Raw genomic sequence first — 18652 nt, 5'->3', positions numbered from 1 at the left:
TGTAACTAAAAACCTTTCCCAACTGATTGACCAACACTTAAAAGATTATGCTTTAATCCTTCAACATAGTAAACATTGTCAGTGTTATGTTTACCATCAAGAGATATTGAACCCTTACTTTTGATTGAACAGGGTTTGTCATCTCCAAATCTTACTAAACCTCCATTGTATTCTTGAAAGTTCAAGAATTTGCCTTTGTCTCCAGTCATGTGATGTGAGCATCCTGAGTCAATAATCCATTCATCCTTTGATTCAACTTTAGCTGCTAGGGCTTGTTCTACTGGTGGAGCAATAGGTACCGGTTGATCTTCTGTTATAGCAACAAAGACCCATCCGTTGTCTGCTGGATCCTCATCAAAATCATCAGTCACACCTTCATCAGCAATGTAATAGGATTTATCTTTGTTTTTCTTAAATCTATATCTCTGATATTCAGGATTAGGTTTGTATGTCCTTCTAGCTTCTTCTCTTAGTCTAGCATGTCTATCAGGGCATCTTGAAGCCATATGACCAATCTTATTGCAATTGAAACATTTAAAGGGTGCTTTACCTTCATACTTACTTCCAATTGGACCTTTTGGCATTTTTCTTGCAAATAGTGCTTCAAGTTCTTCAAGCTCTTCATTCTCCTTTCTGGTTTCTTCAAGTCCTCTTGCATAAAAGGCTCTCCAGTCTGATTTGTCAAAAGATGGAGCAGATGATGTTGATGCTTTGAAGGCCAAATCAGTTTTTATAGCAACAGGACCAAATTCCTCTATTTCAAAAGCTGAAAGTTTTCCAATCAATGTATCCCTAGTTACTGATGTATTAGCCATTGTTCTCAGCTCATTAATAGCAGTAACCTTCATTTTAGGCATTGTTCTCAGTCCATATTAACTACCCTAGTTACTGATGTATTAAGCATTGTTCTCAGTCCATATTAACTACCCTAAGATCTTGCTATTAGCTACCTTAAAAAGACTTCTTTGCATCTAGATAAACATATATAGAAAAGGTAACGAGAATGATTCACAAAACCAGACTCTAATTCCAAATGCTTTTTTAGGGTTTGCACAAAGGCCTGTATTAGTTTAAACAAGGCTGTAAAAATGAATGGAATCTCAAAAACCATTGTTTTTCTTGCAGTTTTAGTTTCAGATTTGTTCCCCACCTCAACTTGGGCTGAGACAACAAAACTGCTTAACTGTTCTACTTCATCTGCTATAAATTGTGATTCTTTCATTTATCTTCGTAATGTTGACGAACCCATCAACTCTGTTGCATCAAGGCTCAAAATTTCTGCCCGCTCAATCAAACCCTCTAATGCGTCTGACTATTTGGCCAAAATTCCTTGCTCTTGTTCCTCTACCTTGGGTAATGGAGAATTCTCTTACAGAGTGAATTATAGAGTGCAACCCTCTGATGTGGGTTTTACGTTAGGAAGTATTTCTGACAAGTATTTTAGCCAGACTGCATGGACAGATAATCAGTCCAGAATATTAAACGTGGGTGATAAAGTAGAGTTAGCTTTAGGTTGTGGATGTCCTATTCCTGGATGGCACTCCATTATTTCTTATCCAGTTGCCAATGGTGAGGTGCTTTTTCTAATATCCTCTAAATTTCGCTCCAACATGGATACGATAGTAAAGCTCAACAACATACCAGATATGAACTTGATAATGAGTGACAGGGTATACTTTCTCCCTTATCAAGAGGGTAGGTTGTTTATTTCTTGCTTCTATCTCTTAAATATTAAAGCTGAATCTTTTGTTTTACATAGGATTGGTTCAATACAGATTTTACGTCAAAAAATGTATAGTTGTAATACTTTTCCATTTAACGTAATTTATTTGTTATTGTGAGTCCTACATTTCTCCCATTTCATGCTTTTTGGAGCAAATTTGGTTTGACAATAAATTATGTTTACAGAAGGACGCCATCGCAGAGGACTAATACTTAAAATTTCTCTCTCGCTTGGTGAGTTTCTAAATGTCAGTTTCACTAGGTAAATCTGTGATAAGAGGAGATTTCATCCCCTTAGGTATGGTCCATTATGGAATTAAATTGGATATTTGTAGCTAAACAATCAAGACTGGATATCTATACACTTTGTGATTGAGAACTTTGGTTAATATAAATCTCAATTTGTGTTTTCCATTTCTTTTTCCAGGAGGGACAATAAACAATCAAGACTAAATCACTATACACTTTGTGATTGAGAACTTTAGTTAATATAAAACTGAATTTTTGTTTTCCATTTCTTTTTTCAGGTGGGGCAATCCTACTGCTACTGTTGTTGATAAATATTTTCTACTATGGCTGCCGCAAAAGAGGTTCCTCTTTAACTCAGCCTTCACCATGTATAGACAATGGAGAAGATGAGTATTGGGGAGAAGAGTCAAATCAAGAACAACAGTTGGAGAAAGGTGTATCTGCCTTGACAAATCTTACATTTGAAGAAATAATTCAAATGAAAGGGTATTGTGAGCAGTGTTACAAAACTGGGGAGGGAAGCTTTGGGAAAGTATACAAAGGCAATCTGAAAGATAAAGATGTGGCTATAAAGAAAATAGGACATACAGGCAAAGACAGCAAAAGATTAGTTGAGAATGAAGTGAGACTTCTCCATGGGAAGGAGCACAAAAATCTAGCCAATCTGATCGCATGGTGTATTGAAAAAAATACATTTTATTTGGTATATGAATATGTTAATGGGTGCACTCTAGATGAATACTTGAGAGAAAATAGTTCAATCCTCTCTCTGAGTTGGAGGCATTGCCTGGGGGTAATAGCAAGTATAGCTGAGGGAATAGAGTTCTTACATCTCAACAAAATCATACTTGTTGATATAAAGCCTCAGAACCTGATGTTAGACATTGGGGCTAATGAGGCAAAAATTATAGATTTTGGGTTTTCAAGGCATGTGGATTGGCACGGAACCCACAAATCAACCGAGAGAATAACAGGTAGCAGAGGATATTGGGCTCCAGAGTACTGCTTAAGCCACAAGCTTTCCTACAAGCATGATGTCTATAGCTTTGGTATTGTGGTGTTGGAGGTGATAACAGGACAGAGACATGTTGATGATGCACGTGGCTCCAGCCAGTTCCATATCACAGACTACTTATGCTACATGATTGCCAACAATCGTTTTGAAGAAGCTTTGGATGAACGGCTCAAAGGGGATTTCTGGAGTGAATCTGATTTAATGAATGCTTTGGCTGTGGCCAAGTTAGCTCTCCAATGTGCTGAGAAGGACAAGGAGGAGAGGCCTGATATGGACTATGTGATGAGAGAACTTTGTTTAATAAGAGAAGAAAGTATTGGAAAAGAGTCTTCTGAGATGATCCATTATTCTAAGGCCATGTATTGGAATTAGATGATATCCCTCCAGTTAAATCATTCCCTGTATCTCTGCCAACCATAGAGATTGGATTTTCACTTCACCTTCTGAGATAATAAACATTGTGATTAGTTGTTAGTTGCAGACAGTTTTTGGAGATAAGATGGTTAATTAGTTACTTCTTTTGTTAGATTGAGTTGTTGATCCCATTTTATATATGTAGTTTGATTTATGAATTTAATCAAGAGAATTTTTATTGTCTCCATATGTCTCTGCTTCCTCCAAATATATCTCTGCTTCGTGGTGTCGATGATCTGCAGATCATCATAAGATTTTGTCTGGTTTGTAAATGTTTGATAGCTTCACACCCCAAGATATCTTCTTCAACTGTAGCATTTTGTTGCATTTTGCTTCTGCATAATATGGTTTATTTGCTACTTTTCCACATAGCTATGTTTTCCATATATTTTGTCACACAGAAATAAATTTGTAATTGTAGAGATGGAAAAAAGTAGTAGATTTGTAATCGTAGAAATGATGCACTTTTTGTTCCATATTTTAATATTCATTTATAATTAGCCTAAATGCTTATTTTAGGTGGATTGGCAACTCCACAATTAACTGCTCATACTTGCAAACATATTTAATATGATGTTAAACTATCTTCTAGTCATCAACAACCAATATTTTAATTTCAAAGGATGCAAATATCTTGTCTTAGGCACTCGTTCACACATTTTTCTTTTGATGGAAATCTCTTCATCTTCACAAACAAGTATTGAATCCTTCTCATTAGCCAATACACTATATTTTGTAGTAGATTTCATCAGTAAAGTTGTCTCATACTGAGAAAAATAACTTTTTAGCTAGTTAAGGTTTTTGGGAAAAAATTGCTTGTCTTATAAATTGGTCTATGGGCTTTAATCTAATGGATGGTGAGATTGGTGAGATTTATGGGATTTCCATTCGAGTACTGAGATTGAGATGAAGATGTTTACATGCTTATTATCAAATCTTGTGGACAATAGTTTGCTATTAATATGGTCATAAAATTCAGGAAGCATTTACCATTTGTTAGATTTGATGTGCTTATAGAGAAAAACAAGGATCTCCTTATTAGGATTACCTTATCTTTCAACTTGGTGATAGGGTGCAATTGAATTTGAAGAATTCAATAATTTGTCTTATTGTTATAAAGTGGGTCATGGTAATGTTGGTTTCTAAAGCAATAAGAAAAACCATTTTGTTTGGAGGAAAAAGGAACAAATGCATGCTACTGCTAAGGAGTGGATTACCATCATTGAAGATGCACAAAAGGAAGAAATTAGAGAGAAATATTCTATTAAAAGTACATGATAATGGATAGCTCTTTCAAGGTTTTAAGACTGGATGTTGGATCTACTTGTGGTCTTGTGAATCATCCTTGATCCAAAAAGGAAGTTTAGGGTAGAAGGATCCTTTCTCTATGGTTAAGCAAAAATGGCTAGAAAAATCTACCTTGAAACCACCCTAACTTTGGGCTGGTAATTTTTAAGGGTTATTTGTATTCTACTTGTTATAGTGTCATTGTAGTTCCTCTTGGTTACCTTTTTCTTTTTTGTGTGTGTGTAAGACTTTTCCTTTGTACAAGGGTCGAGGCCCTTTCAAAATCCATACTTTATCAAAAACAACTTTCAATTAGTTGAAACATTCCTTGCCTCATGTTTGAAAACACACTTTAACTTGCAAGAATCTTGACTCAGTCTCAAGAATCAAGTGTGGAAGACTTCAGGTGAAGGGGACTTCTCTAAGTGATAGGGACTTGGTCTAGGTGATTAGGACTTCTCTAGATAATGGATTTGGTCAATTAAGAGTAGGTACACTAAGGAAATATTTAAGTGCATACTATTTTTTCCTCTTTCATACAATGAAACTAAGAGACATTATGTCAAAGAAAAATTAAAAAGTAAGGGGGGATGAAGCTTTAGGGGTGAGTTTCACCAGAGGCTTAGGGATGATAATGGAAGTGATGCACCCTCAAGGAAGTTGGGTAAAATGAATCCCAGAATATCCCTTGAAAAGATGAATGATGATAAAGAGATGTGTCATCATTTATAAAATATGTATTTAGAGAAATCATATTGGGATGATGTACATGACATGGATATAGAGTTGATAATGGATAAGGATTGGGCATATGGATCGATGTTTCTTGGATAATTAGATGATAGGGTTCTAAATTCCATGTGGATGTACATGTTGGATGAAGAAATCTCACAAGGATATATTGCAACAAAAATGTTGCATGATAAAATAGATAATGGAAAAATGTTGTCATAGTAACTTTGCATGTGAGCAGCAACCCTTTTTTTGTTGTAGCACTTAGTCTTAGCCACAATTATATAAGAGATCATGATGATAATGTGCCATGTGAATATGGAATCACTAATAATTAAAGAAGTTTCAGATAATATAGTGACCTAGGAGACACATTTTCATTAGCATGTCATTATGTGAAGGATGAAAGCAACAATGACAATGTAATGGATGAAACAATAAGACTACAAGAAACAAACAAACAAAAATCCTTATATATAATAAATTAGAAAAATATGTAAAAAATACAATTTGGTATCCAATGAAAATTTGAATCCAATGTATGGAAATATGGGATGGGGGGATGGATTAGTTGGTGAGGATCAAAGGATTAGTGATAAAGATTGGATTAGAGTTTTCCCCTAGTCAAGCTAAAATATAATTGAATGATTAATGACGAGGATGACAGTATTGTTGATGTGAGATGGATGTGTTCCAAAAATAATGCCAGCGAATGTGATTAAAAAAGATCAGGGTTTACAATTAGGTTAGGAACATTTAACAATGTAATATATTTTATGACATTCTACATTGCTTATGAATGAATTATTGTTGGGATCATGTTATACATTGTGTGTGCTTCATTAGGTGTTTACTTTTGTTTTTCATCTTGATGGTGGAACCACTAGCAAGGGATAAGTTGAGCCTTGAGATAAGGGTGAGGTGGTTTAGATGGAGTGGTTGACATATTGGATGACATTAAAAGGATATGGACTAATTTGGTACATGTAGAGGATTGGGAGGAATTAAAGTACTTCGGTGACAATGATATGGAGGAGGGAAATGCAAATTATTTCACATATGCAAAAATAGATTTAAACTATTTAGACAATGGGAATTATAATGACATCAATTTAAGAGATGGGGGTATTTTTAAAGATATTTTTTCCCTTATTTTAGATTGGACAAGGATGAGTCATGGATGTTTTATGCTAGTTCATGAGGTAGCTATTTCTATAGAGCTTCTAGTTTTGATACATATGTGATTTGATGATTTTATGTAGGAAATCTATGGCAAGATGATCCACAAGGGTTGCATCAATAGTGTCTTGGTCAATGTCATCATCATTGTAATGATCATAGTCAAGCTAGTCAATAGGACCATTCTCATCACCATAACGATTATGTTGTATGTATAAAATGATATCATCATCATCATTTGGATCATATTTTGGTTGATAGATAATGCAATTTTACAGTCATTGTACAAGTTGATTCGATTTGGAAAAAAAAGTTGATGTAAAGGGCTCATGGTGTTTTCTTCTCCTATGATTAAATTATCTTTATCCTTGCTTTGATTATGGTTTTTGGCTTTTCTTTTGTGGGTTATGAATTTAATATTTCTAAGCTTGATGTCAAGAAGGATAGATGTGGAGGACTTAATGACTTCAGTGGGTTTTTGGTGATTAATTAGAAAGAAGTCAATTCCATAAAAATAAGGCTAACCTCAAATGATGAAATGGATGATTTGGAATGAATATTATTAGACAACTTGACTAGATAATGAAATGATCCAAAAGGTGGGAAAATTTATTTAAATGGACTATAGAGATTGGATTTTCTAAACTTGGATTAAATTTTAATCCACACACTTGGATCTTAGGGTGGTTTGATTATCAAATTGAGTTTGGAATCTATGGATTGTTGTAGATCTTCTAAGGATTAGAAAATGGGTATTCAGATGATTTAAAAGTCTCAAAGTCAATTAAATTGATGATTTGATTTAAATATCCAAAGGTGACACTTTCAAATATGACCAACAATTAGTTTTTATAATGATAAGTTTTTTACTATAAGGATGATGTGAATAAAACATGGTAAAAATGTAATGATAAATGGTGCAGGAGCACTGACTTGTCATCATTTTGGTTTAAGCATGGCTTATGAATTTTAGGGTTTTGATTTATTTTGGTTTGAATAAAGGTCCATGGTGACCGTTTTGTATTTCCTAAATTATATGTTTCTTGTAGGGTCGGTTTTGTGTCAATGTTGATAAATGGAATATAAAGAGGCTTAATCAGTTGTAACTAGAAGACCAACAGTCATGGTATGATTATTGGTGTCTAGAATCTAAAGTTTTTATATGCTTGTAAGCTATGAGACAGGGGTTGTTGTTCAATGTTACGTTGCTAAAAGAAGACTGAAGGAAGAAGGAATAAAGACTTTTCATTTTTTGCTACTCAACTCGGTGTTTTCTGAATTTCTTTTATGTTTTTGTTGCTCAACCTGTAGGGTATCATTTTGTAGAAGTATTTCATATTCTACTAGGGATGATATGATTTCATCTGTTCTTGCATTTGTCTAAAGTTTGGGTAGTAAGGAAGATAGAATCTCTTGTCTTTTCTGCAACAGGAATTGTTTCAACCCGAGTGGTTTGTGAGGTTGAGAGTCTAAGATGTGAATGCCCACCATTCCACCTTGCTGTAAGATATAACTAGGTGGAATGGGTAATGGTAAGGTAGGTTTCATGATAGTTTTGTGTTTTGTAGTAGAGGATGGAGGGGGGTTTGTCTCTCTTCAAAACTGAACCTAGCATCTTCATGTGCTAGGTAAGGAAGATTACTATTGACAGTTAAGTCAGAGGACCCTATGAGAAAGGTTAGGTGAATGGTGAGAGATAATTTTCCATTCTTTGTTGCATCAAGTGGTAGAAGACCATGACTATAGATCAAGAGGGAGAAGTGAATGAAACTAGGTGCAAGTAAGTTGAAGTCCAAGATGCCTCTGAAAGGTTATTCTGCAACAAGGGAGATTTGGGTATTGAAATATCAGCTGCTATCAAAGGTAAAACTTTTCAAAGAATCTCAAGAAGAAACCTTGGCCTGGTTAATAGCTTTGGAGAAGAATCAAAGAAGAGGAATGGTCAATGGTGACCAAAGTGATGAGGAGGAGAAAGGGGGTGATGGTAACAACCCTCCTGATGTGGTCCAACATATGCGAGAGCCACCAATAGACCCTAAAGAGTTGATAATGGTAAGGATGCTCAAAGTTGTGAAAGGAGATAGTGTTTCCATGGTGAAGGTTGAAGTGCCCATGTATGGAGGAAAAAGAGATAGTGAAGAGCTTCTAACATGGATAGATGTACTTGACAACTTCTTTGAATATGAGGAGGTAGAGGATACCAAGAAAGTAAGGTATGCCAAAATAAAGTTGAAAGCTCTAGTACTCACTTGGTGGAATTTTGTTCAAGAAGAGAGGGTGAAAGGAGGTAAAGAAAAGATATTGTCATGGGACATAATGGTCTCAAAACTCAAGGCCCAGTTCCTACCAGTTGATTGTGTTGTGCAGACATTTAGGAAACTTCATAATCTGAAGCAGAAGGATATGGATGTTATGTCCTATACTGAAGAATTTCACAAATTGACTTTGAGATCCGGACACCATGAAATGAGGTGGAGAAGATTGCAAGGTAACTCAATGGGCTGAGATACAACATATAGGATGAATTGAGCTTGGCCACCCCAAGGACTATGGAAGAATGTTATCAACTCAATTGTAAGGCTGAAGAAAATATTAAGAGAAAGCAAGAACAACAAGGAAGAGGTGGGGGAAGAAATTTTTAGAGGCAGGGGAAGTCATAGTGGAAGAGGAGGACAAAAGGACCTAGGTGAGAAGAATACAAACCAAGAGTCTAATGGTGATACAAGAGGAAGTTTTAGAGGTAGGAGGTTGGGAGGTAGAGGAAGATTCAGTGGACCGGGAAGGGGTTCTATAAATTTCTTAGGAAAGTGCTATAACTGCAATCAAATTGGATGTCTAGCATGGAAGTGTCTTGATAAAGCTAGTACAAGTTCTTATAATGGAGATAAGAGGAATTAATTAGTGCGAGAGGAGGATGAAGGGAGTGTGAACTCTCCTTCTGTTCATGTCATTCTTGAGACAGGAGAATCTTTGATGATTAAAAGGACTCTAATAAAAGAAAGCTTTGTTCCGAACAACCTACAAATCTCAAGGCAAGGTATGCAAATTTATAGTTGATTTAGGTTCGATAGATAATATAGTGTCTTTAGAAATGGTAGAAGAAATTAAGGTGAAGAGAATTCCTCATCAAAATCCTTATGATATCATGGCTTAATAAGGGACAACAGGTACTTGTGAATGAGCAGCCATTGGTAGAGTTTAATATGGGTCCTTACAAGGATAAATTTCTCTTTGATATTGTTCCAATGGATGTGTGCCAACTTCTTCTTGGAAGGCCTTGGCAATTTGATAGGAGAGCCCAACATGATGGGCATAAAAACACATATGTTATTGAGAAGGATGGAGTGTCTTATACCCTTGAACCACTGCAAGAAGATATGGGTACAACTCATGAGGGACCTAGTGTCATGATAGTGAAGCAGGAGGAGTTTTTGAAGGATCTTGAGGAGGAAGGATGTGGATATGCCATTGTAGCTAAGCCAATCTGCAATACTGCAACTAGTGACAAGGAAGAAGTCCCAAATGAAGTACATGGTCTACTTGACAAGTATGAGAATAAAGTAGTGGAGAAGTTACCAAATGCTTTGCCTCCAATCCGGGATGTAAGTCATCACATAGACTTGATACCTGGTGCAAGTCTTCCCAATAAGGCAACATATAAGATGACACCTCAACAAAATGAAGAGATCAAAAATCAGGTGCAAGAGTTGTTGGATAAAGGTTTAGTGAGAAAGAGCCTAATTCCATGTGTTGTCCCAACTGTATTGGCACCCAAAATGGATGGGAAGTGGAGACTTTGCATGAACTCTAGGGCTATAAGTAAAATCACAATTAGGTACAGATTTCCTATACCTCAGATAGAAGACTTCATGGACAACCTAGAAGGTGCAAGGTACTTTTCAAAGATAGATTTAAGGAGTGGTTATCAATAAATAAGGGTAAGATAAGGTGATGAGGGGAAAACAACATTCAAAACCAATGAAGGCCTCTATGAATGGTTAGTGATGACCTCTGGGTTATCTAATGCCCCAAGTACATTCATGAAACTCATGAATTAGTTCTTGAGGGATTTTATCAACAAGTTTGTAGTAGTATACCTTGATGACATTTTAGTCTACAACAAGACAAAAGAAGAACACTTGGAACACTTGGACAGGGTGTTAAGGAGATTGAATAAGGAAAGGCTAATGATCAACCTCAAGAAGTGTGTTTGGATGAAGGAGGAACTTGTCTATTTAGGATTTGTGGTTTCCCAAGGAACTTTGAAGATGGAAACCACCAAAGTGGAAACAATAATCAATCGGCCTACACCTAAGATAGTTGGAGAAGTTAGGGGTTTCCATGGTTTGGCAAGTTTTTACCGCAAATTCATTAGAAATTTCAGTCATATTGTTGCACCAATGATTGACACCATTAAGGGGAACAAAAAGATCAGGTTTTAATGGACAACGGAACCAGATCAGAGTTTTGAATTCTTGAAGAGAAAGGTATCACAACAGCCAAACCTTACTCTTCCTAATTTTGGTAAAGTATTTACTATTGAGTGTGATGGTAATGGATTTGTAATAGGGGCAACAATAAGTCAGGAAGGAAAACCAATTGCATTCTTTAGTGAAAATTAAATGAAACTAAAAAGAGACATTCATCATATGATTTGGAGCTTTATGCCATGGTCTAAGAACTTAAAAAATGGAGACATTACCTTCTACCTTAAAAGTTTGTAGTATTCACTGATAATCATGCTTTGAGTTTTCTTAACAATCAAGAGAAATTAAGTCACCAACACATGAAATGGGTAGAATATCTTTAAGCTTATACATTCACCATAAAAAATAAGAAAGGACAAGACAACAAAGTAGTTGATTCATTTAGTAGGAGAGCAGGACTAGTACAAGAAGTGCAGCTCCAAAGTGTGTGAATAGACAGTTTTAGAGGTATGTATGCTACTGATGAAAATTTCAAGGATGCTTTTCATGTATGCTAGCAATTTCAAGGTTCATTTCATAAGGACTATGAGGATTTTTTGATACAAGACGGGTTACTCTTCAAGGGAGCCCAGTTGTGTGTGCCTAAATGCTCAACGAGGGAGAATTTGGTGAAGGAAAAGCACTGTGGTACTTTAGGAGGAGATTTTGGCGGTGATAAAACTTTGGAATGGGTCAAGAGGTTTTACTATTGGACAAAGATGAACTTGTATGTGAAAAAGTTTGTTGATAGTTATATGATATGTCAAAGAGATAAAGGTTCAATTTCCAATGCCGATTTGTATCAACCTTTACCCATAACAAGCAGAACATCAGAGTCAATAACTATGGATTTTGTGTTGGGACTACTAAGGACTTCAAGGGGGTTTGATAGTGTTTATGTAGTAGTGGACAGATATAGTAATATGGCACATTTCATTGCATGTAAGACAACTAATTATGCTTCTCATATTTCACATTTCTTCTTTAGAGATTGTAAGAATTCATGGTTTGTCATTGCCTATAGTATTAGACAGAGATCCCAAGTTCATTGGCCATTTTTTGAGAACCTTATGGAGAAAGCTAGGGACTAATTTAACTTTCAGTTCTTCCTACCATCCTCAAACAGATGGGCAAACTGAGGTTGTGAATAGATCTTTGGGCAATTTATTGAGATGTTTAACAAAGGAACATAATGAAGCTTGGGATTTGATCTTGTCATGGACTGAATATGCCTATAATCACTAAGTCAACCATAGTATTGGTAAAATTTCATTTGAGTTTGTTTATGGAATGCATCCAAGGGGAGTCTATGAGCTAAGAGATATAAGTGGATTGAATAAAAGAAGTGAACATGCAGAAGATTTTGTTGTAACCATTAAAGATATCCATGAGCAGGTCAGAGAAACTTTAAACAAGAGTGTGGGAAAGTATAAGGAAAGTGGAGATTTGAGAAAGCAATATGTCCAATACAAGGTTGTGGATATGGTGTTTTCTTATCTCAAGAAAGAGAGGCTTCCCAAAGGAAAATGTAGCAAGTTGATGATGAAGAAGATTGGCCCTTGCAGAATAGTACACAAGTTTGGTCACAATGCATATGAGATTGAACTCCCAAAAGGAGTTTCCATCTCACCAATCTTTAATTTGGCTGACTTATATCCTTTTAGGGGATCTTTTATTGCAGGTCACGAATTAGGTGAACCTAAGGATGCTAAAGTGGATTGGATTAAAGATCTTCCACCTAATCAACCGGTGCAGCTTGAAGTTATCTTAGATTCCAAGGCGGTGAAGAGGACAAGAAGGAAGAAGTATAAAGAGTACTTGGTCAAATGTCTTAGTTTACCAAATGAGGATGCAACCCTGATGTCTGAAGAAGACATTATTCAGCATGGAGTCAAAGTTGAAGACCTCATTTCATCAGGAGGATGAAAACTTTTCCTCTCTGGGTGTATGGTGCAAGACCACCGACTTGACATCATTTTGGTTTAGGTGTGGCTTAGGATTTTTAGGGTTTTGATTTATTTCTGTTTGAATAAAACTCCATGGTGACCATTTTGTATTTCCTAAATTATATGTTTCTTGTAGGGTCAGTTTTGTGTCAATGTTGATAAATGGAATACAAACAAGCTTAATCAGTTCTAATTGGAACACCAATATGACTATTGGTGTCCAAAATATGAAGTTTTTATATGCCTCAGAAGCTATGATGTAGGGGTTGTTGTTGAATGTTACATTACTGAAAGAAGACTGAAGGAAGAAGGAATAAAGACTTGTCATTTTCTGCTACTCAACTCGGTGTTTTCTAAATTTATTTTCTGTTTTTGTTGCTCGGCTTGTAGGGTCTTGTTCTGTAGAAGTATTTCAGATTATGTTAGTGATGATATGATTTAATCTATTCTTGCATTTGTCAAAAGTTTGGGTAGTAAGGAAGATAGAAGCTCTTGTCTTTTCTACGATAGGAAGTGTTTGAACCCGAGTGGTTTGTGAGGTTGAGAGTCTAACATGTGAATGTCCACCATTCCACCTTGTTGTAAGATATAACCAAGTGGAATGGGTAATGTTAAGGTAGGTTTCATGATAGTTTTGTGTTCTACAGTAGAGGAAGGAGGGGGGTTTGTCTCTCTTCAAAACTAAACCTAACATCTTCATGTGCTAGGTAAGGAAGATTATTGTTGATAGTTATGTCAGAAGACCCTATGAGAAAGGTTAGGTGAATGGTGAGAGATAGTTTTACACCCTGTGTTACATCAATAAAGGATATCCTAATTCTTTCTTGGATGCAACTCAAAGATGACTAGGGTTATGACAAAGGGGATAATAAGTGGCAAAGGGATGTGTACCTTGCACTCCAACACGCTTTGTGGATGGTTGGAGAAAAGGATAAAGAAAAATATAGACAATAGATTAAGGACTAAGGTATAGTTAAGTTTGATAAATGTAAAATAGACAAGGTATGTACTTGATGTGGATTATGTAGGATAAGAAGTCATATGACTTAGATTAGATAGATAAAAGGCTATAAAGTGTGAAATAGTAATTGTGATTTGGAAAATATGTACTAAATGTTTCGATTATGGTTTTACAAACTATGTATTTTGGTGATTACATTGTAACCAAGAAAAAATGGATATAGCACTAAGTATGCAAGTAATGATTATCCTAGTTTTGACTTTAGTTTTTTATATTTCAAGTATACAAATAGGCAATGTGTTTTCAATGAAGGACAAGGACTTCAAAACTTGACTTGAGTCAAACATGATGTAAGAGGCTTAAAAACAAGCACTTAGTATACACACAACAAATAAATAAAAAAAGAAACAATAAAAAGCCTAAATTTAATCAATAAAAAATGTGACTCTTAGTGTGAACCTATAATGAAAATTAATTCATCTATTTGTAATATCCATGCTATTTACAAAAACAATCCCTACAAGTTTAGAACCTCTTGGTTCTAAATCATACTAGCTGTCATTGACTACTAATTTTGCTAATTATATAGCAGGAATGTACTTTATATTTGAACCTTCCTCTTTTTAAATCCACCCTAGAAGCATTCATTATTTTCATATTTCTAATAGGATCTCCAGGTGCACAAACTTTAAACAATCAAACAAAATTAAAAATTATGAAAAAGTTGGCCATATTTGTAATGATATGCAAGGTAGTATGTAAGTCTCCAACCATATTGATGATGGAGGCCATACGAATTATGTTGGGTTGGGAGTTTTTGACCTCGACAAAAAGACATCGGGTGAATATAGACATCACTTTGTGATTTCTAGCTTCTTTGTTAGACCTTGATGAGCCAAAGGCGCAGTCACTGCTTCTACTATATCTCGTCTTTACAGAGAAATTTCTGATTCCCTAGCCAGACAATCTCAAATACAAAAATATACAAATTTGAATCTAAAACTACTCCCTACTAACATGAACTATTGAAATATTAAAATATTTTAAAACTAATAGATATTCTAATAAATTCAGTAAAATAATATTTTAAAATTAAATAACAGAAAAAAAAAATGGTAACAATATTGAAAGCAGACAAAAGACCAAACGAAACACACAAAATGTTATTAAAAATAATGCGTGCAGGTTTAGAACCACTGGCTGCCATTGACTACGAATTTTGCTAATTATATAGAAGGAATACACTTTATATTCGACCTTCCTCTGTTTAAGTCCACCCGACAAGCATTCATTGTTTTTGTATTTCTAATAGTTCTGACGTGCAATTGATATACAGATGCACAAACCTTATAATTTAATACTTAAAACAGTCAGAAAAAATAAAAAATTATGAAAAAGCAGGCCCTAAAAAAGCTCCTAAAATTCTTAGGAGTGCCTACTAAAATATTCGTTATAGATTGCATGGCATTGCTATTAGCTATCTTAAAAACACTAGAGTAGATAAACATAAATCGAAAAGGTAATTACAGCATCGAATGTCACACTACGTATTTGTATACATCTAAACCCATCAAAACCAATTATATATAAACGTAAAACCAGACTATGATGAAAAGCTAAGTATTTTAGGGTTAGCACAAATGCCTGCAATAGTTAAGACAAGATTGTAAATATGAATCGAATCTCAAAAACCATTGCCTTTCTTGCAGTTATATTTTCAGATTGGTTTTCCACTTAAACTTGTGCTAATATAACCCAACTCCTTGATTGCTCTACTTCATTTGCTGTCCATTGTGATTCTTTCATTTGTCTTTTGTGATATCACTCAACCCATCAACTCCGTAGTATCCAGGCTCAAAAAATCTCCCCTCGATATCAGGCCCTATAATGTTTATTTGGCCAAAATTCCTTACTCTTGCTCCTATTTTTTGGGTTATCGGGGATTCTCTCACAGATTGAATCATACAGTGCAACCTTCTGATCCAGTTTTAACGTTAGGAAATATTTTTGACAAGTATCTTAGCCAGACTGCATGGACTGTAATCAATTCATAAAATTAAAAGAAGGGGATAAGGTGGAGTTAGCTCTAGCTTGTGGATGTCTTATTCTTGGCTCCTTATATCATTGTAAGGAAAAAAGATTGGTTTTTCTATTTCCATGTAGATAGGTCTGATTTGGAAAAGCATTGTAAAGCTATTCTAAAACAAAACTTTCTAAGGAATTCTGGATTTAAATCACTATAGGTGGTGATCTAGCTCCTTAAGACTCCTCTCTTTAGATTTATCATCCTCTTATATGGGGTTTCCTTAAATTTTTGTTTTTTTTCATGTCTCTGAATGTTTCCTTTGCTCTTGAGTGTTGTAGGGTGATATTCTCATTTCTTTGAATGCGTTTGAAACTGCTGATTCATAAATCCCATCAAAAGTGTTTATCACAATCAAAACATATCAATTGTCATTTCTTCAATGAAGCTCTAAAATTTATGAGTTATTTTTTTGGTTAAAATTTCACAACCCTTTCGAAATTTTGATTTCGTAACTTGTGAAATTTACAATAAGAAGCATATATATTAATATGCTAAATCTTTTGTTTCTCGTATAACTAGTGCAATAGAAATTTTAGATCAAATTTTTTATATTTGTAATACTTGCCCTTTCAATTAATTTATGTCCCATTGTAATTCTTAATGATGTTTCTTTCACTTCATTCTTTCTAGAACCAGTTAATTTGACATTATTTTATATGTACAAAAAATCCCCATCAGGGAAGACTAGTACTGAAAGTTTCCGTTTCGCTTGCTGAGTTTCTAGCTATCAAATTCATTGGATAAACTTGGGATAATAGGGGATTTCATCAAATTAAATATAGTCCATTATGGAATTAATTTAGTTATTTGTAGCCAAACCACCAGTAGAAATAATACCATTTCATTTTGTGACTGAGAATTTTTAGTCAATACAAAAATATAATTATTGGTCACTTTATGTTTTGCCATTCTTTCACCAGTTGGGGCAGTCCTACTACTACTGGTGTTGATAATTCCTTTCTACTATGGATGTCGCAAAAGGAGTTCCTCTTTAACAGTATTCAACTTATGTAGTCAAGAGAAGAAGAAGAGTTGGAGAAAGGTCAATCTTCCTTGACAAATCTTACATAAGAAGAGATAATTCAAAAAAAAGGATATTGTAATCAGTGTTACAAAATTGGGAAAGGAAGCTTTGGAAAGGTGTACAGAGGCAATCTGAAAGAGAAAGATGTTGCTATAAAGGAAATAGAACGTAGAAGTAGAGACGACAAAAGGTTAGTTGAGAATGAAGTGAAACTTCTCAATGGGAAGGAGCAAAAAAATCTATTCAATATAATCACATGGTGTATTGAATAAAATACATTTTATTTTGTGTATGAAAATGTTAATGGATGCACTCGGGATGAATACTTGAGAGAAAATTGTTCAATGCCATCCCTGGGCCTGAGTTGGAAGCAATGTCTTAGGGTAATAGCAAGTGTACCTGACTGAATAGAATTCTTACATCTCAACAATATAATACATGTTGATATAAACCTCAGAACCTGATGTTAGACATTAGGGCTAATGAATCAAAAAAATATAGATTTTGGGTTTTCAAGCCATGTGGAATGGGAAGGCACCCACAAATCCACCGAGAGAATAACAAGTACTAGAGGATTATTGCTCTCCAGAGTATTTCTTGAACCACAAGCTCTCCTACAAGCATGATATTTACAGTTTTAATATTGTTGTGTCAAAGATTATAACAGGGCAGAGACGTGTTGATGATGCACGGGGCTCTAGCGAGTTCCATATTCCAGACTACTTATGCCACATGATTGCCAACAATCGTTTTGAAGAAGCTTTGGATGAACCTGATTTGATGATTGCCAACAATCGTTTTGAAGAAGCTTTGGATGAATGGCTCAAAGTGATTGCTTGAATGAATCTGATTTGATGATTGCCTTGGGTGTAGCAAAGTTAGCTCTCAAAGGTGTTGAGAAGGACAAGGAGGAGAGGCCTAATATGGATTATGTAATGATAGAACTCTGTTTATTGAGAGTAGGTACTGATATTGATCAATAGCCCTGCACTGAAACTAGATATTATCCCTCCGGTCAAAATTTCCCCTACATCTCTAGTAATTATAGAGAATGTAATTTAACTCCACCTGACAATATCCTCTTTAGCAAGTAGCATTTTGATACCTTTTACCTCTGCAATGTATGATTTTATCAATAAAAGGAGCTTGGTGCATGCCGGATATGAAAAGTGCATATGGACCTTTTCATTGCTTTTGCATCTATTTTAGTATTCACTTTACGATAAGTAAGCTTATTTTCCTAGTTTTTAAACTTATCTTCAAACTTTCGATCATTTTTAAGGCATTTCATTTCACTTAGTTAAACCTTTTTCTACTATGTACAAGAGTTTTTTTTTAATTCATGCCACCTAATTTCTACTCTTTCGAATAGGAGTGCTCATCGTCATGTATCTACGGATAAGAAAGCTCATTTTGTGTTGTCTTTGATAGGTGCATATATGTTCCACACGTATTCATGTTCTCTTGCATAAGAGGAAACAAATTCTTATACCCAAAAAATCAAAAATCTACAAATTCTTATACCCAAAAAATAAAAAATCTTTCTTTCCACTTAAGAATCATCTCTCTTG

The 18652-nt window shown here is 35.0% G+C and overlaps 1 protein-coding gene across 1 annotated transcript; it reads left to right on the top strand.

The window, feature by feature from the left end:
- The first annotated feature begins 1088 nt into the window (after positions 1-1088).
- On the top strand, positions 1089-3358 carry LOC131055402 (probable serine/threonine-protein kinase At1g01540). Its single transcript, XM_057989859.1, has 2 exons — positions 1089-1569; positions 2250-3358. Exons 1-2 carry the CDS (start codon positions 1089-1091, stop codon positions 3356-3358), a joined length of 1590 nt encoding a protein of 529 aa, XP_057845842.1.
- Positions 3359-18652: the final 15294 nt, after the last annotated feature.

This window comes from Cryptomeria japonica, chromosome 8, assembly GCF_030272615.1.
Source record: "Cryptomeria japonica chromosome 8, Sugi_1.0, whole genome shotgun sequence".
NCBI classification, from domain to species: Eukaryota; Viridiplantae; Streptophyta; class Pinopsida; order Cupressales; family Cupressaceae; genus Cryptomeria; species Cryptomeria japonica.
The sequence above is the reverse complement of the archived record's forward strand: the minus strand, read 5'-3'. Positions and strand labels throughout refer to the sequence as shown.

Excerpts from the sequence above, each read along its gene's own strand:
- LOC131055402 (XM_057989859.1), top strand. The coding sequence starts at position 1,089 with ATGAATGGAATCTCAAAAACCATTGTTTTTCTTGCAGTTTTAGTTTCA. Across the intron at positions 1,570-2,249 it reads TTCTTATCCAGTTGCCAATG|GTGGGGCAATCCTACTGCTA; the intron begins GTGAGGTGCTTT and ends TTCTTTTTTCAG.